This window comes from Salvelinus sp. IW2-2015, linkage group LG20, assembly GCF_002910315.2.
Source record: "Salvelinus sp. IW2-2015 linkage group LG20, ASM291031v2, whole genome shotgun sequence".
NCBI lineage: Eukaryota > Metazoa > Chordata > Actinopteri > Salmoniformes > Salmonidae > Salvelinus > Salvelinus sp. IW2-2015.
Genome location: NC_036860.1, coordinates 67,867,956 through 67,890,194, shown reverse-complemented (window position 1 = coordinate 67,890,194; position 22,239 = coordinate 67,867,956). Strand labels below are relative to the sequence as shown.

At 42.9% G+C, this 22,239-nt stretch overlaps 1 protein-coding gene across 1 annotated transcript in view; it reads left to right on the top strand.

Moving 5' to 3' along the window:
- Window positions 1-894: 894 nt before the first annotated feature.
- Window positions 895-22,239, top strand: part of LOC111981947 (lymphocyte antigen 75) — a 32,273-nt gene continuing 10,928 nt past the window's right edge. Inside the window, exons 1-27 of the mRNA XM_024013449.2 lie at window positions 895-1,072; window positions 2,817-2,962; window positions 3,056-3,168; window positions 3,463-3,596; window positions 3,881-4,104; window positions 12,238-12,353; window positions 12,461-12,579; window positions 14,936-15,071; window positions 15,157-15,239; window positions 15,439-15,558; window positions 15,669-15,770; window positions 15,914-16,072; window positions 16,199-16,281; window positions 16,387-16,531; window positions 17,917-17,961; window positions 18,088-18,255; window positions 18,386-18,505; window positions 19,078-19,188; window positions 19,272-19,304; window positions 19,837-19,971; window positions 20,076-20,222; window positions 20,712-20,846; window positions 20,965-21,119; window positions 21,325-21,469; window positions 21,567-21,621; window positions 21,829-21,895; window positions 22,008-22,141. Coding sequence (XP_023869217.1) covers window positions 1,030-1,072; window positions 2,817-2,962; window positions 3,056-3,168; window positions 3,463-3,596; window positions 3,881-4,104; window positions 12,238-12,353; window positions 12,461-12,579; window positions 14,936-15,071; window positions 15,157-15,239; window positions 15,439-15,558; window positions 15,669-15,770; window positions 15,914-16,072; window positions 16,199-16,281; window positions 16,387-16,531; window positions 17,917-17,961; window positions 18,088-18,255; window positions 18,386-18,505; window positions 19,078-19,188; window positions 19,272-19,304; window positions 19,837-19,971; window positions 20,076-20,222; window positions 20,712-20,846; window positions 20,965-21,119; window positions 21,325-21,469; window positions 21,567-21,621; window positions 21,829-21,895; window positions 22,008-22,141 — 3,173 coding nt within the window. The 5' untranslated portion in view covers window positions 895-1,029. The remainder of the gene's footprint in view (window positions 1,073-2,816; window positions 2,963-3,055; window positions 3,169-3,462; window positions 3,597-3,880; window positions 4,105-12,237; window positions 12,354-12,460; window positions 12,580-14,935; window positions 15,072-15,156; window positions 15,240-15,438; window positions 15,559-15,668; window positions 15,771-15,913; window positions 16,073-16,198; window positions 16,282-16,386; window positions 16,532-17,916; window positions 17,962-18,087; window positions 18,256-18,385; window positions 18,506-19,077; window positions 19,189-19,271; window positions 19,305-19,836; window positions 19,972-20,075; window positions 20,223-20,711; window positions 20,847-20,964; window positions 21,120-21,324; window positions 21,470-21,566; window positions 21,622-21,828; window positions 21,896-22,007; window positions 22,142-22,239) is intronic.

Below are 22,239 nucleotides of genomic sequence, written 5' to 3'. Positions count from 1 at the left end.
TTTCTCCTATCACAGCCATTAAACTCTGTAACTGTTTTAAAGTCATGATGAAATCCCTGAGCAGTTTCCTTCCTGTCCGGAAACTGAGTTAGGAAGGACGCCTGTATCTTTGTAGTGACTGGGTGTATTGATACACCATCCAAAGTGTAATTAATAACTTCATCATGATCAAAGGGATATTCAATGACTGTTTTTTTTGTGAGGCATTGGCAAACCTCCCTGGTCTTTGTGGTTGAATCTGTGTTTGAAATTCAYTGCTCGACTGAGGGACCTTACAGATAATTGTATGTGTGGGGTAMAGAGATGAGGTAATCMTAAAAAAACAATGTTAAATACTATTATTGCATATAGAGTGAGTCTGTGCAACTTATTATGTGACTTGTTAAGCATATTTTTACTCCTGAACTTATTTAGGCTTACCATAACAAAGGGGTTGAATACTTATTCACTCAAGACATTTCAGATTTTCWWTTTAATTCATTTGTAAAAATTTCTAAAAACATAATTCCACTTTGACATTATGGGTTATTGTGTATAGGCCAGTAACAAAAAAAAGTATATAAATTCCATTTTAAATTCTGTCTGTAACACACCAAAATGTGGAAAATGTCAATGGGTGTTAATACTTTCTGAAGGCACTGTAGATTACATTTACAACAGATTGACCAATAGCGTTTCTATAAATAGTGAAAAGAACAGGTCCTAGTATCGACCCCTGCGGAGCACCTTTATGTACTTTAAAGACATGTGGACTTAACCCCGCCAACAGTAGGCCACTTTTGGTGATGGTTTGGCATCACAGCTCAGGTCAAGTGTTTGTCATCCCTGGTTTACTGCCCCTCAATCTTTGGACCTTGGGCTGGTTCTTAAAAGAAGAGAAACTGTGCCAGGATGCTCAAAGCTGTATTGAGTTGCAGCAGGTACATACCCATTTCTAGAGAACGTTGAGAAGACTACTCCTTTAGGATGTATTAGACCCTGAGAACTAAACCAAGACTATATATTGATCYGCTGGATAAAACACATAGCATGTTGCTACTGCTTTTCACCCTCTGTAGTCTGATCAATTGTGGTAAGTATAATCATTATTTATATCCAAAATTATCTTTCTATAGAACCTAAATTCATCTAGTTTAATATCAAGTTCACATTGCTATARTTTACATGGAATACTTACGCTGCCCTATGTATTTATTTGGACAAGTGAAGCTAAAACCTTACATTTGGCTCTATGCTCCAGCATTTTGGATTTGAGATCAAATGTTTCATGAGGCAACAGTACAGAATGTCACCTTTTATTTGAGGGTATTTTCCTACAAATCTGTTTGTACCGTTTAGAAATGAAAAGCACTTCATGTATTGAGTCCCCTTCATTTGAAGGTGTCATAAGTATTTGGACAGATTCACTTATATGTGCTTTAAAGAAATCAAAAGTGTACTATTTTGTCCTATTTCCCTAGCATGCAATGATTACATCAAGTTTGTGACTCAAACTTGTTAGATGCATTTGCTGTTTGTTTTTGGTTGTGTTCAGATGATTTTGTGCCCAATAGAAATGAATGGTAAATAATGTATTGTGTCATTTTGGAGTCACTTTTATTGTAAATAAGAAATAATATGTTTCTTATCACGTCTACATAATGTGAATGCTACCATGATTACGGATAATCCTGAATGAATTGTGTGTAATGATGAATGAGAAAGTTACACAGGTATAAATATCATACCCCCCCCAAAAATACAACCTCCCCTGTTATTGTAATGGTGAGAGGTTAGCATGTCTTGGGTATGATATAAAATGCTAACTCCCCTGTTATTGTAATGGTAGAGGTTAGCATGTCTTGGGGGTATGATATAAAATGCTAATCTCCCTGTTATTGTAATGGTGAGAGGTTAGCATCTTGGGGGTATGATATTAAAATGCTAACCTCCCCTGTTATTCTAATGGTGAGAGGTTAGCATGTCTTGGGGGTATGATATAAAATGCTAACCTCCCCTGTTATTCTAATGGTGAGAGGTTAGCATGTCTTGGGGTATGATATAAAATGCTAACCTCCCCTGTTATTCTAATGGTGAGAGGTTAGCATGTCTTGGGGGTATGATATAAAATGCTAACTCCCCTGTTATTTCTAATGGTGAGAGTTAGCATGTCTTGGGTATGATATAAAATGCTAACCTCCCCTGTTATTCTAATGTGAGAGGTTAGCATGTCTTGGAGGTATGATCTTTGTGCCTCCGTTACTTTCTCACTCATCATTTATACACGATTCATTCAGGATTATCCGTAATCATGGTTGCATCCACATTAGCGTTAAAGTTTATGATGGAAGGAGGGCACGATGCCCTTTCAACCTTGGCACGAAGAGGTTGTGGAATGTTTCCTCATGTAACCCAATAGAAATAAGGATAAAAATAACAACACTGGGAATAGCCATGATAAGTTACGGTCAGTTATACTGGACTGAAGTWATTTATTTTTTCTTGTTGTGTAATTAAGCAATAATGCACAAGGTCGTGCCTAAGAACAGCCCTTAGCCGTGGTATATTGGCCATATACCACAAACCCCAGAGGTTCCTTATTGCTATTATAAACTGGTTACCAACGTAATTAGAGCAGGAAAAATAAATGTTTTGTCATACCTGTGGTATACGGTCTGATATACCACGGCTCTCAGCCAATCAGCATTCAGGGACCGAACCACCCAGTTTATAATGTTCCATAGATCTTATTGTATTTGCTTTGTTATTTTCCCATAAACTGAACTATGATCAGTTAGACCTGCAGCTAAACACACCTGTGATTGTTGTGTTGTCAGCCTTCAGTCAGTGTGAGGAGGGATGGAGGGCCAATGAGGACAAGTGTTACTACTTCTCTACCGACACAAAGTCCTGGGATGATGCCCGCACAGACTGTGTGGGACGGGGGAGCCATCTGATGAGCATCCTGGACATTCATGAGAGGGTGAGCTTCTGGGTTTGAGATGCGTTCTACAGTAGTCTAGTTCATAACTACTGTATATGACTCTGTACTGTGACCTCTGCTCTCTCCTGGTAGACATGGGTACGGACTCAGGTTGGTACAGAGATTTTCTGGATCGGTCTGAATGACATYGCTGCTGAGGGAGTGTGGGAGTGGACTGACGGGAACACTTTCCTCCCCTTCTTAGCGTACGTAGCCATCTTATGATCTTCAATRATCTGACACTATATTGAAACACATCAGCAAATTATGGTTCCATGAAATGAACCATTTGGTTGGGGGTAATCAAGTGCTGTTAATCATTGACTTGTATCAAGCACAGTAACACTCCATAGTAGCCTTTTGTTGTGTGAAGGTTGTTGGTGATTGGTTGATGGGCACCATACTTCCCAGGRTGGTTGGGTATCAAGCCATCATTTGACCACATGATTATTAATATTCACCTCTGATTTTCTCATGTGTGCTTTGTGCCCTCGACACAGATACTGGAAACCAGGGAATCCTGACAACTGGGAGGACAACGAGGATTGTGGGGAGGTGGTGGGGGGAGAACAAGGACAATGGAATGATGACRTCTGCACTAGCCGGCGGAAGTATATATGCAAGCGCCCCAACCGTAGGTTTAACTGGCCAATCGACATATGTGCAATTGAGAAAACCCTTTTGCAATTTTGTTWGCACAGCTGAAAACTGTTGTGCTGATTAAAGCAACAATAAAACTTGCCTTCTTTAGACTAGTTGAGTATCTGGAGCATCAGCATTTGTGGGTTCGATTACAGGCTCAAAATTTCCAGAAACAAAGACCTTTCTTTGTAATTGAGATAATATGTTGTCTACAATAAAGCTTATGGGACCTAAGAAGGTGGATGATATACGTACACATTTCACTCCTTTCCTCAGCTAATCCTCCAACAACGTGCGACACAGCCAACGGATGGAGCCAGTATGGATCCAACTGCTACAAACTAAAGACAGACACCAGGAAGAGCTGGTTGGGAGCCAGACACGACTGTGTTAGAGACGGGGCGGACCTGGTGTCCATCGCATCACCGGAAGAGGAGCAGTACATCACAGGAAGACTGGACGATTCCTTCTTTGACCTTTGGCTTGGCTACACCACTCTGGTAATCAAAACATACAGTATATGACCCATCCAAAAGCTATCAGACCCAAGCCCCTAAATCAATATAGTCAGTACAATCCAGGATTCATTAATTAAAGAAAATATAATCCTTAGACAGATATCATTTCAATGTACATTACCCACTGGGCACACACTGGTTGAATCAATGTTGTTTCAACATAATTTGTCAAGGGACTGTGACGTGGAATCAACGTGGAAAATTACATTGTATTTGAAAAAAGTCATCCACCAGTATTGTTCTCATCTAATTTCAACCAGCGTTGTAAACTTTTAAATTAGGGTAAAACGTTRACTTAAATACATTGACTTAACCTGACTAACAGGTTGTTACATCGATCTAATTTCAACATAATCATCAGAACTATGTATGTATACGTTGAAATTGCATTGGAAATTTCCATATAGAATAATTAAATATTGGGTGGTTAAAATTGTTGAATTTAATTACACAGATTTTATTTGACGTTGTTTCAAAGTTGATAGTAATGGTATTTGTGAATCAATGCCAGTGTTTCATCATGCCATCAACCTAAATAAAGAGTTTAGGCCTTATATTGAAATCAAATGTGATGTCACAGTCCTACCTGAACAGTGACTCCTACTGGTATTTGAGGGATAATGCATGATGTCACAGTCCTACCTGAACAGTGACTCCTACTGGTATTTGAGGGGTAATGCTCTTCAGTGAGAATGAGTTTCCCATCCAGATGCCTACCTCTACGTACCCTGCTTAGCTTTGGCAACAAGCTGTGTACAATTCAGCTGAGCTATCATGTCAACACTGATCAGCTTCAATACTCATTTGTGTTGACTACTTTTTTATTTATTTAGTTAACTAGGCAAGCCAGTTAAGAACAAATTCTTATTTACAATGACTGCCAAACCCGGACGACGCTGGGCCAATTGTGCACCGCCCTATGGGACTCCCAATCACGGCCAGTTGTGATACAGCCTGGATTCGAACCAGGCTGTCTGTAGTGACGCCTCAAGCACTGATATCAAATCAAATCAAATTTTATTTGTCACATGGGCCTAATACAACCTTACAGTGATATGCTTACTTACAAGCCCTTAACCAACAATGCAGTTTTAATAAAATACCTAAAAAAGTAAGAGATAAGAATAAGAAATAATTAAATAGCAGTAGTAAATAACAACAACGGGGCTATATACAGGGGGTACCGGTACAGCATCAATGTGCGGGGGCACCGGTGTAATTGAGATAATATGTACATGTAGGTAGAGTTCTTAAAGTGACGATGTATAGATAATAACAGAGAGTAGCAGCAGTGTAGAAGAGGGGGGGGGGGGGGACAATGCAAATAGTCTGGGTAGGTTCAGGAGTCTTATGGCTTGGGGGTAGAAGCTGTTTAGAAGCCTCTTGGACCTAGAATTGGCACTCCGGTACCACTTGCCGTGCGGTAGCAGAGAGAACAGTTTATKACTACGGTGGCTGGAGTCTTTGACAATTTTTAGGGCCTTCCTCTGACACCGCCTGTTATAGAGGTCCTGGATGGCAGGAAGCTTGGCCCCGGTGATGTACTGGGCCGTACCCACTATCCTCTGTAGTGCCTTGCGGTCGGAGGCCGAGCAGTTGCGATACCAGACAGTGATGCAACCAGTCAGGATGCTCTCGATGGTGCAGCTGCAAAACCTTTTGAGGATCTGAGGACCCATGCCAAATCTTTTCAGTCTCCTTAGGGGGAATAGGTTTTGTCGTGCCCTCTTCACGACTGTCTTGGTGTGCTTGGACCATGTTTGTTTGTTGGTGATGTGGACGCCAAGGAACTTGAAGCTCTCAACCTGCTCCACTACAGCTACGTCGATGAGAATGGGGGCGTGCTCGGTCCTCCTTTTCCTGTAGTCCACAATCATCTCCTTTGTCTTGATCACGTTGAGGGAGAGGTTGTTGTCCTTGCACCACACGGCCAGGTCTCTGACCTCCTCCCTATAGGCTGTCTCATCGTAAMTTGTCGGTGATCAGGCCTACCACTGTTGTGTCATCGGCAAACTTAATGATGGTGTTGGAGTCGTGCCTGGCCGTGCAGTCATGAGTGAACAGGGAGTACAGGAGGACTCTGAGCACGCATCCCTGGGGGGCCCCCGTGTTGAGGATCAGCGTGGCGTGGTTGTGTTATTACCTACCCTTACCACCTGGGGGCGGCCTGTCAGGAAGTCCAGGATCCAGTTGCAGAGGGGGGTGTTTAGTCCCAGGGTCCTAAGCTTGGTGATGAGCGTTGAGGGCACTATGGTGTTGAACGCTGAGCTGTAGTCAATGAATAGCATTCTAACATAGGTGTTCCTTTTGTCCAGTTGTGAAAGGGCAGTGTGGAGTTCAATAGAGATTGCATCATCTGTTGATCTGTTGGGGCGGTATGCAAATTGGAGTGGGTCTAGGGTTTCTGGGATAATGGTGTTGCTGTGAGCCATGACCAGCCTTTCAAAGCATTTCGATGGCTACAGACGTGAGTGCTACGCATCGGTAGTCATTTAGGCAGATTACCTTAGTGTTCTTGGGCCCAGGGACTATGGCGGTCTGCTTGAAACATGTTGATATTACAGACTCAGACAGGGAGAGTTTGAAAATGTCAGTGAAGACACCTGCCAGTTGGTCAACGCATGCTCGGAGTACACGTCCTGGTAATCCGTCCATCTGAATGTTGACCTGTTTTAAGGTCTTACTCACATCGGCTGCGGAGAGTGTGATCACTCAGTCGTCCGGAACTGCTGATGCTCTCATGCATGTTTCAGTGTTACTTGCCTCGAGGCGAGCATAGAAGTTATTTATCTCGTCTGGTAGGCTCGTGTCACTGGGCAGCTCTTGTCTGTGCTTCCCTTTGTAGTCTGTTATAGTTTGCAAGCCCTGCCACATCCGACGAGCGTCGGAGCCGGTGTAGTACGATTCGATCTTAGTCCTGTATTGATGCTTTGCCTGTTTGATGGTTCATCAGAGGGCATAGCGGTATTTCGTATAAGCTTCCGGGTTAGAGTCCCGCTCCTTGAAAGCTGCAGCTCTACCGTTTAGATCAGTGCGAATGTTGCCTGTAATCCATAGCTTCTGGTTGGGGTATGTACGTACAGTCACTTTGGGGACAACGTCATCGATGCACTTATTGATGAAGCCAGTGATTGATGTGGTGTACTCCTCAATGCCATCGTAAGAATCCCGGAACATATTCCAGTCTGTGCTATCAAAACAGTCCTGTAGTTTAGCATCTGCTTCATCTGACCACTTTTTTATAGACTGAGTCACTGGTGCYTCCTGCTTTAATTTTAGCTTGTAAGCAGGAATCAGGAGGATAGAATTATGGTCAGATTTGCCAAATGGAGGGCGAGGGAAAGCTTTGTACGCGTACCTGTGTGTGGTGTAAAGGTGGTCTAGAGTTTTTATCCCTCTGATTGCACATTTAACATGCTGATAGAAATGAGGTAAAACTGATTTAAGTTCCCCTGCATTAAAGTCCCCGGCCACTAGGAGCGYCACCTCTGGATGAGCGTTTTCCTGTTTGCTTATGGCGGTATACTGCTCATTAAGTGCGGTTTTAGTGCCAGCATCGGTCTGTGGTGGTATGTAGACAGCTGCGAAACATACAGATGAAAAGTCTCTAGGTAGATAGTGTGGTCTACAGCTTATCATGAGATACTCTACCTCAGGCGAGCAAAACCTCGAGACTTCCTTAGATATCGTGCACCGGCTGTTGTTTACRAAGATACATAGGCCCCCGCCGCATTTCTTACCAGAGGCTGCTGTTCTATCCTGCCGATAGAGTGTATATCCCGCCATCCGTATGTTATTAATGTCGTCGTTCAGCCACGACTCGGTGAAACATAAGATATTACAGTTTTTAATGTCCCGTTGGTGGGATATACATGCTTTCAGTTCGTCCCATTTATTTTCCAGCGATTGAACGTTAGCTAACAGTACAGACGGCAAAGGCAGATAGCCACTCGTCGCCTGATCCTCACAAGGCACCCCGATATCTTTCCGCGAAATCTCAGTTTCTTTCTCCAGCGAATGACGGGGATGAGGGCCTGTTCGGGGGTCTTGGAGTATATCCTTCCCATCCGACTCATTAAAGAAAACCAATACCTTGACTTTGTTGTCCTTAAGCCATTTTGCAGCAACTTTGGAAGTATGCTTGGGGTCATTGTCCATTTGGAAGACCCATTTGCGTCCAAGCTTTAACCTCCTGACTGATGTCTTTAGATGTTGCTTCAATATATCCACATAATTTTCCTTCTCATGATGCCATCGATTTTGTGAAGTGCACCAGTCCCTCCTGCAGAAAAGCACCCCCACAACATGATGCTGCCACCCCCGTGCTTCACGGTTGGGATGGTGTTCTTCGGCTTGCAAGCCTCCCCCTTTTTCCTCCAAACATAACGATGGCCATTATGGYCAAACAGTTCTATTTTTGTTTCATCAGACCAGAGGACATTTCTCCAAAAAGTACGATCTTTTTATTTTTGTAATTTTTTTTATTTTTAATTTTTTTACCCCCTTTTCTCCCCAATTTCGTGGTATCCAATTGCTAGTAATTACTATCTTGTCTCATCGCTACAACTCCCGTACGGGCTCGGGAGAGACGAAGGTCGAAAGCCATGCGTCCTCCGAAGCACAACCCGACCAAGCCGCACTGCTTCTTAACACAGCGCGCCTCCAACCCGGAAGCCAGCCGCACCAATATGTCGGAGGAAACACCGTGCACCTGGCCCCCTTGGTTAGCGCGCACTGCGCCCGGCCCGCCACAGGAGTCACTGGTGCGCGATGAGACAAGGATATCCCTACCGGCCAAACCCTCCCTAACCCGGACGACGTTAGGCCAATTGTGCTTCGCCCCACGGACCTCCCGGTCGCGGCCGGCTGCGACAGAGCCTGGGCGCTGGTGGCACAGCTAGCGCTGCGATGCAGTGAAAAGGTACGATCTTTGTCCCCATGCGCAGTTGCAAACCGTAGTCTGTTTTTTTATGTCAGTTTTGGAGCAGTTTCTTCTTCCTTGCTGAGCGGCCTTTCAGGTTATGTCGATATAGGACTCGTTTTCCCGTGGATATAGATAATTTCTACCGGTTTCCTTCAGCATCTTCACAAGGTCCTTTGCTGTTGTTCTGGGATTGATTTGCACTTTTCACACCAAAGTACGTTCATCTCTGGGAGACAGAACACGTCTCCTTCCTGAGCGGTATGAAGGCTGTGTGGTCCCATGGTGTTTATACTTGTGTACTATTGTTTGTACAGATGAACTTGATACCTTCAGGCATTTGGAAATTGCTTCCAAGGATGAACCAGACTTGTGGAGGTCTACCATTTTTTTACTGAGGTCTTGGCTGATTTCTTTTGATTTTCCCATGATGTCAAGCAAAGAGCCACTGAGTTTGAAGGTAGGCATTGAAGTACATCCACAGGTACACCTCCAAAGTACACCTAGTATATACAGTGCATTCGGAAAGTATTAAGACCCSTTGACTTTTTCCACATTTTGTTAGTTTACAGCCTTATTCAAGAATGGATTTTTTTTTTTTAATCCCTCATCGATATACACACAATACCCCATAATAACAAAACAGGTTTTTAGCCATTTTTGCAAATTTATAACAAATAAAAAACTTAAATATGACATTAACTTAAGTATTCAGAACCTTTACTCAGTACTTTGTTGARGCACCTTTGGCAGTGATTACAGCCTTGAGTCTTCTTGGGTATGACCCTACAAGCTTGGCACACCTGTATTTGGGGAGTTTCTCCCATTCTGAGCGCTCTAGAGAAGGTTCTCATCAAGGATCTCTCTGTACTTTGCTCCGTTCCTCTTTCCCTCAATCCTGACTAGTCCCCCAGTCCCCGCCGCTGAAAAACATCCCCACAGCATGATGCTTTCACCACCATGCTTCACAGTGGGGATGGTGCCAGGTTTCCTCCAAACGTGAAGCTAGGAAGAGTCTTTGTGGTTCTAAACTTCTTCCGAATGATGGAGGTCACTGTGTGGACCTTCAATGCTGCAGACATTTTTTGGTACCCTTCCCCAGATCTGTGCGTAAAACATAATCCTGTCTCGGAGCTCTATGGACAATTCCTTTGACCTCATGGCTTGGTTTTTGTTCTGACATGCACTGTCAACTGTGGGACCTTATATAGAGAGGTGTGTGCCTTTCCAAATCATGTCCAATCAATTGAATTACCACAGGTGGACTCCAATTAAGTTGTAGAAATGTCTCAAGGATGATCAATGGAAACAGGATGCACCTGAGCTCAATTTCAAGTCTCACAGCAAAGGGGCTGAATACTTATGTAAATAAGGTATTTCTGTTTTTGATTTTTTTTAATGAATTTGCAAAAACTTCTAAAAACCTGTTTTTGCTTTGTCATTATGGGGTATTGTGTGTAGATTGATGAGGGAAATGTAATTTAATCAATTTCAGAAAAAGGCTGTAATGTAACAAAATGTGGAAAAAGGGAAGGGGCTGTTTTTGTGAAGTGGAAACATCAGGGGTCTGGTGTCGCTCAGTTGGTAGAGTATGGTGTTTGTAATGCTGGGGTTGTGAGTACAATTCTCACAGGGGACAAGTATGAACATATATGTACTTAAGTTGTTCTGGATAACAGTGTCTGCTAAATGACTAAAATGTAAATGTCTAGGAGCAAGAATGGCTTTCAATGTGGCTCCTTCATAGGATGCCACCGTTCCAACAATAATTTTGTCAAATTTCTGCCCTGCTGGAGTGGTAGGCCACGTGAGTGCTGAAGTGTGTAAAAAATGTCTATCTTCGGTTGCAACACTCACTACTGAATTTCAAACTGCCCACTGGAAGCAACGTCAGCACAAAAACTGTTTGTCGGGAGCTTCATGAAATGGGTTTCCGTGGTCAAGCAGCTGCACACAAGTTTAAGATCACCACGTGCAACACCAAGTGTCGGCTGGAGTGGTGTAAAGCTTGCCACCATTGGCTTGCCTAGTTAAATAAAGGTTAAAAAAAATAAAAAAATATTGGGATGCTGGAGCAGTGGAAATGTGTTCTCTTGAGTGATGCTTCACTGTCTGATGGATGAATCTGGCTTTGGCGGATGCCAGGAGAACCCTGAATGCATAGTGCCAACTGTAAAGTTTGGTGGAGGATGAATAATGGTGTAGGGGCTGTTTGTCATGGTTCCAGTGAAGGGAAATCTTAATGCTACAGCATACAATGACAATCTAGATGATTCTGTGCGTCCAAATTTGTGGCAACAGTTTGCAGAAGGCCCTTTTCTGTTTCAATATGACAATGCCCCTGTGCGCAAAGCCAGGTCCATACAGAAGTGTTTTTTTGAAATTGGCGTGGAAGAACTTGACTGACCAACTTGACCAAAGGTGTTCAACCCCATCGAACACCTTTGGGATGAATTGGAACACCGACTGCGAGCCAGGCCTAATCGCCCAACATCAGTGCCCGACCTCACTAATGTTCTTGTGGCAGAATGGAAGCAAGTCCCCCGCAGCAATGTTCCAACATCTAGTGGAAAGCCTTCCAGGAAGAGTGGAGGCTGTTATAGCAGCAAAGGGGGGACCGACTCCATATAAATGCCCATGATTTTGGAATGAGATATTCGACGAGTATCCACATACTTTTSATCATGTAGTGTAACTCTTTATTTAGGTTGATGGCATGATGTTGAAACAAAGACTTTGATTCAAACAACCATTTTACTATCAACATTGAAACGAGGTCAAATAACATATGTCTAATGAAATATACAATTCTACATAATTTCAACAACCCAATATGTATAGAATATAGGATGACAAATATTTGTTATGTTTCTATGTGGACTTTTCAACGTATACATAGTTCTGATGATTATGTTGAAATTAGATCAATGTAACAACCTGTTAGTCAGGTTAAGTCAATGTATTTAAGTTTAAGGTTTACCCTAATCAATTGATTACAAAGCTGGTTGAAATGAAAAGAGTAATGGTTCATTTCTTTTTTTTCAAATAAAATGTATTTTCCACATTGATCCCTCTTCACAATACATAGACAAATTCAGTTGAAACAACATTGATCCAACCAGTGCGTGCTAGCTACATGTAATTCTAAAACTTACCCCTTGGTATAATGAGTTCTCATTTTTGTTTTTTCACAGAAATGCACAACAATATCATGTCAGGTTGAAATTGACAGCACTCAGTTCAGCTGGTCTGATGCTTCTCCTGCGGCCTACACCAACTGGGGAACTGATCCTGTGCAGCCAGATCTCAGGTAGGATAGGACATGTAGGGTGACAGATCTATATAATCAACTGTATCACAGTGATTGTGCAGGGTGTATTCTAGCTTCGTAGTCAAAATATGTTCTCTCCCCGACAGTGAAAAGCAGAACGGGATTTGTGTCGCAGTGATCAAGGAGGCAGGACAGGACTTTGGGAAGTGGAAGTCCCATATATGTCGTTATGAGCGTCCTTACATGTGCAAAAGAGCACTCAACAGTAAGCTCAGATCTTCAGAAAACATTACTGGATAAATAACCATGTGAATTATGTGGTATTAGCTCAAATTACTGTGACATGACATGCGATCTTGATTCAACTTAATACATTGCCATTTATTATATGGTTTGATATGGTCCTATTTAATTATCTCAAGGCAATTCAATACAAAGCAACAAGGCTGATAAAAGTGGTCACTGCTCAATAGAACTCTGTGGCGCTGCTCGGTGGCAGAACGGCGCTAACTTCAAACGTCTACTGAGGCTCCTGAGTGAAAACATGGGCTTTTTCTAAATGAAATCTGCTCAATACAAAACTAAATAGGGAGTAAATATATATTTATTTTCAAAGCTAAAAGACTGCATTTCAATATCCATCCTCCGTGACGACATTCTGTTCCTGTTTTCATTGTGTATTTCTGAGTCTTTCCATTTACGTCGCCATAGAAACGGCCCCTCTCAACGCAGATTGATCGCGGTTATATGCAATGAAAGCCAATGATCTCTATGTGAAAATGACGAAGGTATCAAGTTGATTTTGATTTGTCCAACCAGCGGAAACACCTCCAAATGGTACCACCTCACAACACCAAATATGGAAGAGATACTGCCAAGAGCAACGCAGTCTAACCTAGCAACGATCACAGCAAATTCATGTTCTTATTTCATCAACACTGTCAAGTGCACGTATATTAGCTAAGGTGACAATATTGTAGAGAACAATCTAATGATTAATTATATGTCATTTTATAATAACACAGGGCAAAAGAAAACAACGTTTTGACATTGATTTCGTAGCAGCCTCTTGAATGGCCCGTTTTTTCTACATTGTACAGCAGTGAGTGAATGCTCAATACCAGTGGTCACCAACCTTTTTTGAGTCAAGATCACTTTGAATCAAAATGCAGATTTTTTAAAAACTTTACTTAAAAAAACGTAAGCCTATGCAACATTAACTAATTAAAAACAGAACTTTAGCAATGAGGTTTGTGCAGTAAGCTAATACAGCTAATACATTATCACCGCATATTGGGCTTTGCTTGAATTGTCCTGCCAATGCATTGTTGTTCAGGCCATTTAAAAAAATAATAATTTAAAAAATTTGAGGTAGGCTTTATGATCACCCCGGTAATAGATCCGTTGTTGTATTACTTGTGAAGCACAGCTGAGTGAGCATACATTTAAATAATTTGCTTTTTATTTTTTATTTTCACCAGGCTGATGGTGCCTGCATCTGAWGGTCAGTCTCAGCGGAGGGAGAGAGCAGCAGACTGAGAGTCTGCCTCTCATCATCCCTCTGGTCTCCCTTCCCTCCACTGACACCTTCCAGATGATAGCGAAACTTGAGTCGCACCGCATTAATGCACAAATTCATGGTGTCACTCCTATGAACAGAGAATGTGAAATATTCCTCGATATTAAAAAATACCCAAGCCGCTAATAACAACAACGCAAGCCTATATGTAACCAATGTGAAATGGCTATCTAGTTAGCGGTGGTGCGCGCTAATAGCGTTTCAATCGGTGACGTCACTCGCTTCGAGTCTTTGAAGTAGTGGTTCCCCTTGCTCTGCAAGGGCCGCGGCCTTTGTGGAGCAATGGGTAACGATGCTTGTGACTGTTGTTGATGTGTGCAGAGGGTCCCTGGTTGGCACCCGGGGCGAGGGAACGGACCAAAGTTGTACTGTTACATATAGATACACTTTCCTACTCATTCATTACTGCTGCATTGCTTGTTGTAGCGCTGAGTGGAAATAGGAAGAATGCACATTTTATGGCTTATAAAAGTGTTAAATACAAAGTGCTTAAACATAAACTTAAACATAAACTCACTCATAAAAACAGCAGCTCTTTGCTGTATTCGTATGACAGTTTCTTTCTAATCATGGTTTTAAACGTTCTGAAATCTCACAGTATCAACTTTGCTGTAGCTATCTTTTATGCCTACATTACTGCAGACACTGCCATCTGAGCCATCCGTTTGGCCAGCGGTAGACCTAGCAGTAGTGCACTTGATTTGCTACCTAGCAAACCTAGCAAACCTAGCGGTAGACCCAGCGGTAGTGCACTTGATTTGCTACCTAGCAAACCTAGCGGTAGACCTAGCAGTAGTGCACTTGATTTGCTACCTAGCAAACCTAGCGGTAGACCTATAGTGCACTTGATTTGCTACCTAGCAAACCTAGCGGTAGACCTATAGTGAACTTGATTTGCTACCTAGCAAACCTAGCGGTAGACCTATAGTGCACTTGATTTGCTCTCTGGGCCCGCCCGGGTAGGCAGAGTTTGTACCAGTCGAGCACGATCGACCGGTTGGTGACCACTGCTCTGTACTTTGTTGTATTTTCCTCTGAAAAGCAATTTGCCCTCCCGGTTGGATCAGCTTCAGTGGGAACTGTTACTGGGTGGTCAGCAACAAGATGTTCCTGACCAGCTGGCATGAGGCTCAACAGAAGTGTTCAAGTGAGGGGGCTAACCTGGTGACAATTAAGACGTAAGAAACAACACATTATTTACTGAACATAATGATTGATAAGAAAATGAAAACATTTTCTAATTCGTATCACTTGTTGTTTTAGTCAAGAGGAGCAATACTTCATCAACAGTCATCTGCCAGAACTGAATCAAGGGGAAGTGCCTGATGTCTGGATTGGTGTTGCAGGTATAGCAGACGTACAGATTTAACCCCTAGCTTTATTTGGCCAATATCTTATGAGCTTTTCACTGTAATCTGTGACGGCATTGGCGAGCACTGCTGGTTGCATCGTTGTAAAGAGAGACTGCAGAATATTTACTAAAACTCTAATTTTAAATCAATGAAAAGGCCAAGTCTACAATTTCCTGATTTGTGATGTCACTAGATGAGGACCAGGATGGTACATTCAGATGGGTGGACAAAACAGATATTACGTTCTCCAATTGGAAATCTAGCTTTCCCAAGAACACAGTAAACCTCTGGGACTGTGGTCAAATCTACACCGGTAAGGGCATGTGGTCTGTACTACACGTATCACTTAATCAATCAACAAAATCTCTGGATCATAGACGAAGAAAGGCACAGCACTTTGTTTTATTGTTTTTGTCTTTACAGGAGATTTCTCTGGAAAATGGGAAACAACCAATTGCTTCAAAAACCTGGGATACATTTGTAAAATGGTGGGGGGTCAAAATGTTAAGCCTACCTCTGTTCCAGGTTAGTGGAACAACTGTGGCTGACAACTGGAAGCCCTTTGTTTTGTATTCCTATAAATCACGTCAATGCAAACTCATACGTTCTTTATTCTATCAATATATTGTTTGACATTTAACATAATACTTTACATTGTGTCGGTGTAGATTCTCATTGTGATGCTGGGTACCTTCTCTATGGAGACTACTGCTATCACTTTGAGACTGAAATGGTGAAAAATTGGCAAGATGCAGAGAGTTACTGTGCCAGTCAAAGAGGCCATCTGGCAAGTTTTCACACTCAAGATGAACTGAGCTTCATAACTAGTGAGTGGTTGACTAAATGTAAAAATAAATAAMATTTAAATAAAAACATCTATATTTTGTACAAATAACAGGTAGTATTTTCTTTTCTTAAAAATATTATATTCCATTTGAAATGTTATTTTGCAGCTCATATGCCCGCACCATCCTGGGTTGGTCTTAGTGACAGTAGGACAGAAGGAGTGTGGGTCTGGTCGGATGGGACTCCATCCGTGAGTGACAAATATGCCATTGATTAATATGCCATTTTGTGGTATACACATTTCAGAGAGTTTAGCTTAAATTAACATTCAGTTTGGCTTCACTCTCTCTTCCAGAACTTTCTACCATGGGCGTCCAACCAGCCTGATAACTGGCAGGGCAATGAGGATTGTTCCAATATTAGGGGATTCAACCACCATGAAGCAGGGCTACTCAACGATGACTTCTGTACCTCCACGTTAGAATTTGTCTGCAGAAAAGGTCTGATTTGTCCTTTCACCACTTCCCATTGCTGAATGTTCTTTGTAAAAAAATATACACATACAGTGCATTCGGAAAGTATTCAGACCCCTTGACATTTTCCACATTTTGTTTCTTTACAGCATCATTCTAAAATTGATCAAATTTGTTTTTTCCCTCATCAATCTACACACCACACCCCCCACAAAGCAAAAACAGATTTTTAGAATTTTTTGCGAACGTATTAAAAATATAAATAAAATATCACATTTACATGTATTACAAGTATTCAGACCCTTTACTCAGTACTTTGTTGAAGCACCTTTGGCAGCGATTACATCCTCGAGTCTTCTTGGGTATGACGCTACAAGCTTGGCACACCTGTGTTTGGGGAGTTTCACCCATTCTTCTCTGCAGATCCTCTCAAGCTCTTTCAGGTTGGATGGGGAGCGTTGCTGCACAGCTATTTTCAGGTCTCTCCAGAGATGTTCGATCGGGTTCAAGTCCGGGCTCTGGCTAGGCCACTCAAGGACATTCAAACACTCCTGTGTTTTCTTGATTGTGTGCTTAGGGTTTTTGTCCTGTTGCAAGGTGAACCTTTGCCCCAGTCTGAGGTCCTGAGCACTCTGCAGCAGGTTTTCATCAAGGATCTCTCTGTACTTTGCTCCGTTCATCTTTGCCTCGATCCTGACTAGTCTCCCAGTTCATGCCGCTGAAAAACATCACCACAGCATGATACTGCCACCTCCATGCTTCACCGTAGGGATGGTGCCAGGTTTTCTCCAGACGTGACACTTGGCATTCAGGCAAAATTGTTCAATCTTAGTTTCGTCACACCAGAGAATCTTGTTTCTCATGGTCTGAGAGTCTCTAGGGGCCTTTTGGCAAACTCCAAGCGGGCTGTCATTTGCCTTTAACTGAGGAGCTGCTGCTGTCTGGCCACTCTACCATAAAGGCCTAATTTGGTGGAGTGCTGCAGAGATGGTTGTCCTTCTGGAACGTTCTCTCATCTCCACAGAAGAATTCTGGAGTTCTGTCAGAGTGACCATCAGGTTCTTGGTCACCTCCCTGACCAACGCCCTTCTCCCGCGATTGCTCAGTTTGGCCGGATGGTCAGCTCTAGGAAGAGTCTTGGTGGTTCCAAACTTCTTCCATTTAACAAAGATGGAGGCAATTGTGTTCCTGTTGACCTTGAATGCTGCAGAAATGTTTTGGTGCCCTTCCCCAGTAGCTTGCTGAGGATTTTTAAAAATGTAATCAATTTTAGGTCTGTAACGTAACAACATTTGGAAAAGGTCAAGGGGTCTGAATACTTTCCTAAGACACTGTATATTGGCTCACTATTCAAAAGTAAATGCCTGTTGACCACAGAATGTTCATCACTCAACTGTATTTCTAATCCTCAGCAAAAGGTCAAGGACCTCCACCCATACCTCCCACATCGGGGCCAGGTAAAAGGAGCAGCTTCTCTCCTAAGTTTACCATTCTTTACCTCTCAAAAATCCCTACAACAGGAAATCAGTTTGACAGTTGGCCATTTTAACCACACACAATTATTACAATGATTTTTCCTGCAGATTGGAATGAGAAGTGTGGCTCTTGGATGTCAGACCCGTTCAATGACTACTGCTACCTGTTTAACTACCTGTCCATGAGGAAATGGGCTGATGCACGTGCCGACTGTGTAAACCAGAAAGGGGACCTTCTCAGCATCACCGAGCCCTTTGAGCAGGCCTTCATTCAATGTACAGATGGGTTAAAAAAGTGCTATTAAGTTTCTCAGTAAAAAAAAAAAAAAAAGTATTACAACAATGTTGTTTATTCACAATGGCAATTCAAGTGAATAGTACTCTGCTGTGTTGTGTTCATGAACAGCTAMGGTCCAGCTGATTCCTACGGGGGTCTCCGTGTGGATGGGGGGACACGACTCCATTACAGAGGGGGGTTGGGAGTGGACTGATGGCTCTCCTTTCAGATACATCCACTGGAACGCAGGTAATAGTCCTAATGCTTTCAGATACATCAAATCAATWACAATTGTATTTATCACATGCGMYGAATACAACAGGTGTAGACYTTACCGTGGAATGCTTATTTACAATCACTTTTAACCAACAATGCAGTTTTAAGAAAAATGAGAGTTAAGAAAATATTTACTAAATAAACTAGTTAAAAAAAAGTAAGACAATAAAATAACAATAATGAGGCTATATACAGGGGGTACCGGTACCGAGTCAAAGTGCGGGGGTACAGGTTAGTTGAGATAATTGAGGTAATATGTACATGTAGGTAGGGGTAAAGTGTCTATGCATAGATAATAGATAATAAACAGCGAATAACAGCAGTGTAAAAAGGGGGGGTGGGGGGGGGGGGATCAATGCAAATAGTCCGGGTAACCATTTGATTAGCTGTTCAGCAGTCTTATGGCTTATCCACTGAAACGTAGGTAATGCTTCTTTTTTTAAATATTTTTTTTGCATGTATTTTAGAGGGGTGACTCCCCCGAGTGGCGAGGTGGTACAAATACCAAGCATCACATTTCTCTACCTCCTCTTTGCCTCACTCAGGCAACCCAGACAACTATGGAGGAGAGGATTGCCTTTCCATGCTTATCAACACCGGCTACTGGAACGATGACAACTGTGATTACAATAGAGGATATATATGCAAGCGCAGAGGTAACCTGGTCCTGTACAGATGGGTGTGTTTTTGAACCTTTTCAAATGTTATTTTTAAACCCTACTTCCATGGTTTCTTTCAGGAAACACACCAGTTTCTCCTCCACCCCACGATGGTAAGATAAATGAACCCTACTCTTATAGATAAATCATTTATTTTACTAGGCAAGTCAGTTAAGAACAAATTCTTATTTTCAATGATGGCCTAGGAACAGTTTGTTTAACTGCCTTGTTCAGGGGCAGAACGACAGATTTTTACTTTGTCAGCTCAGGGATTCAATCTTGCAACCTTTACGGTTACTAGTCCAACGCTCTAACCACTAGGCTACCTGCCGCCCCAATAAACTTGGCGAGGAGGGTTTGACCTGTAGTAGAGTTAGATAAAACCACGTCGTCCATCAGAACAGCCACATTATTCAATGGTAGTTTTAAACTATTTCCCTTGTTCACAGTAATCTCAGATGCCTCTACTGTTAGAAGTGAGTTAGAAAGCTCTCTACCTGGGATGGTCAAGGAATAAACTGTGGACTATTAATGCTCTTTGTTTACTATTGCCTTTTTAAAATCTGATTTAAGAGTCTGGAGACTCCTTTTTCACTGTCTTTGAAACCTGTTGACCGTGTTTGTACGGGTTGTGATCTCCTGTAGGGTTTGAAACTGCTTACATCTGTGAGGACTCCAGTGCTGTCCTCCACTGTGATACCAACAGTGTCATCAACATTCAGTCAGCTTTCCTTGGCCGCAAGAGTGACAAGATCTGCCCCCACCAGGAAGGAGCTTCAGGTACAGAACAAATTGCTTTTACCTCTGAAACTCAAATAGGTTATAGCTATAAGAGCAACCAACTCCTAATGGTATATTACTAACGCATTGGCTATCCCTATCAGGAACATGCACTGTAGATGGCATCCTGCCTTTGGTACGAAAGGCGTGTGACAACCGACCCTTCTGCTTCTTGTATGCCTATACTGAAACTGACCCCTGCCCTTCAATCTCCAAATACCTGGAAGTGGTGTACAGCTGTGAGCAAAATGGTAGGCAACCAGACCCAACCCCCACCACATCCAACCCCAACCAGACCCTAACCAGACCCAACCCCCACACCACATCCAACCCCAACCAGACCCAACAGACCCAACCAGACCCCAACCCCCACCAGACCCAACCAGACCCTAACCAGACCCAACCCCCACCACAACCCAACCAGACCCTAACCAGACCCAACCCACCCACACCCCCCAACCAACCCAACCAGACCCTAACCAGACCCAACCCTAACCAGACTCAACCAGACCCTAACCAGACCCAACCCCCACCAGACCCAACCAGACCCAACCCACCACACCAACCCCACCAGACCCTAACCAGACCCAACCCCCCCACCAGACCCAACCAGACCCAACCCCCACCAGACCCAACCCCCACCATACCCAACCAGACCCTAACCAGACCCAACCCCCACCATAATGTAAACTCAATTATTTACATTATGTGCCTCTTGTGGTTGTGTTTTGATCTTTCAGTGTGCCTGAGGGGACTGGGTGTGGAGGACGGTAACGTCACTGACGCCATGCTGTCCGCCTCGTCCTCACAGAGTTCACACGGTCCGAACGGAGCTCGTCTGAATGGTGGCTCTTGTTGGATGCCATCAAATCCCTGTACGTTCCACCGGGCACCTCGTCCTTCATCTCACATTTGGTATTTGTGAAAGAATTAGATTTTTCCAGAAATTAACTTCAATCACGTTCATTTCCCTCTCCACTGACATCACCACAGTAAACTCCTGGATCCAGGTGAACCTGGGTGAGGCCAAAAAGATCACAGGTGTTGTGATCCAGGGGTGTCCTACTGCAGATCACTGGGTGACTAAATTCAAGATCCAGCACAGTATGGATGGAAGCAAATGGACTGACTACAAAGACGATGGAGGGGTAAATCACATCAAACATACACGGCCGGTTTCCCAGGTACAGTTTATGCCTAGTCCTAGACTAAAAATCAGTCTAAGACCAGGCTCAATATGTGTCTGGGAAGCCAGCCCACAATTTGTAGGTCTTTGGTCCAATGCCCCATATTGGGATAGCTGGATTATAAACTCCAGATCATAATTGCACTTTGTTCTTCCTATTTGTCCAGKTATTCACAGGCTGTATGGACAGAAACACTCCAGAGACACAGCTTCTGGGCACTCCTGTCTCTGCCCAGTATGTCAGGATTCTTCCCCAGGAATTCAACGGACAGACTGGTCTTCGCTTTGACATTCTGGGATGTATACCTGAATGTAGGTGAAAACTGTTTTGCTAACTTCTTAGCATTTCTTTGTTGAGAAATGTTTTGTGTCCACTCAGAATACAGAGAGAGGTGTTTTCTTTTCACAGATGCTGTGTCCTGTGATGCAAAGCCCAACTTTAACTTTGCAAATKATCGTATGACGTAAGTCCCTACAACTACTGCCCTCTACTCCAAAATGCCTGCTCAGTTGCCCAGATCCTAACGACTACGCCAAGATCCTGACGACTACTGTGTCAAGTTATTTTGGGCCTGGGCTGAGCAGGCAGTGTGAAGTAGAGGCAAAATAGGATTTTAATAAGACATGAATGGAAAATACATGAAGCTAATTTCACATTGTGTATCTTTCAGTGTACACTGCCCAGCAGGATGTGCACAAGTACTATATACTGTTTTTGGCTCTGGCATATATCGTGGGGTGAGTGAATTAAGTGATTTTAACCATCAACTCCCAATGATTCAACAGAAAATGTGGAGTGAGGAATGTGAGGATATTGATGTATGTTGATATGTGCTTGCATTACACGAAGGACTCCGACATCTGTGCAGCTGCTATCCATGCAGGAGTAATCCTGAATGATATCGGAGGAGACTGTACTATGTTGAAAGAACCAGGCCAGAACTTCTACAGCGGCTCCACCAAGAACGGCATCACCTCCAGGCAGTGAGTGTCTCGTTATTGCACGACGGTGCACTGTCTACACTAAATTAATTAATTAATTACGAACCAAACCATGCAGCCAATACCAACATAGTAACCTT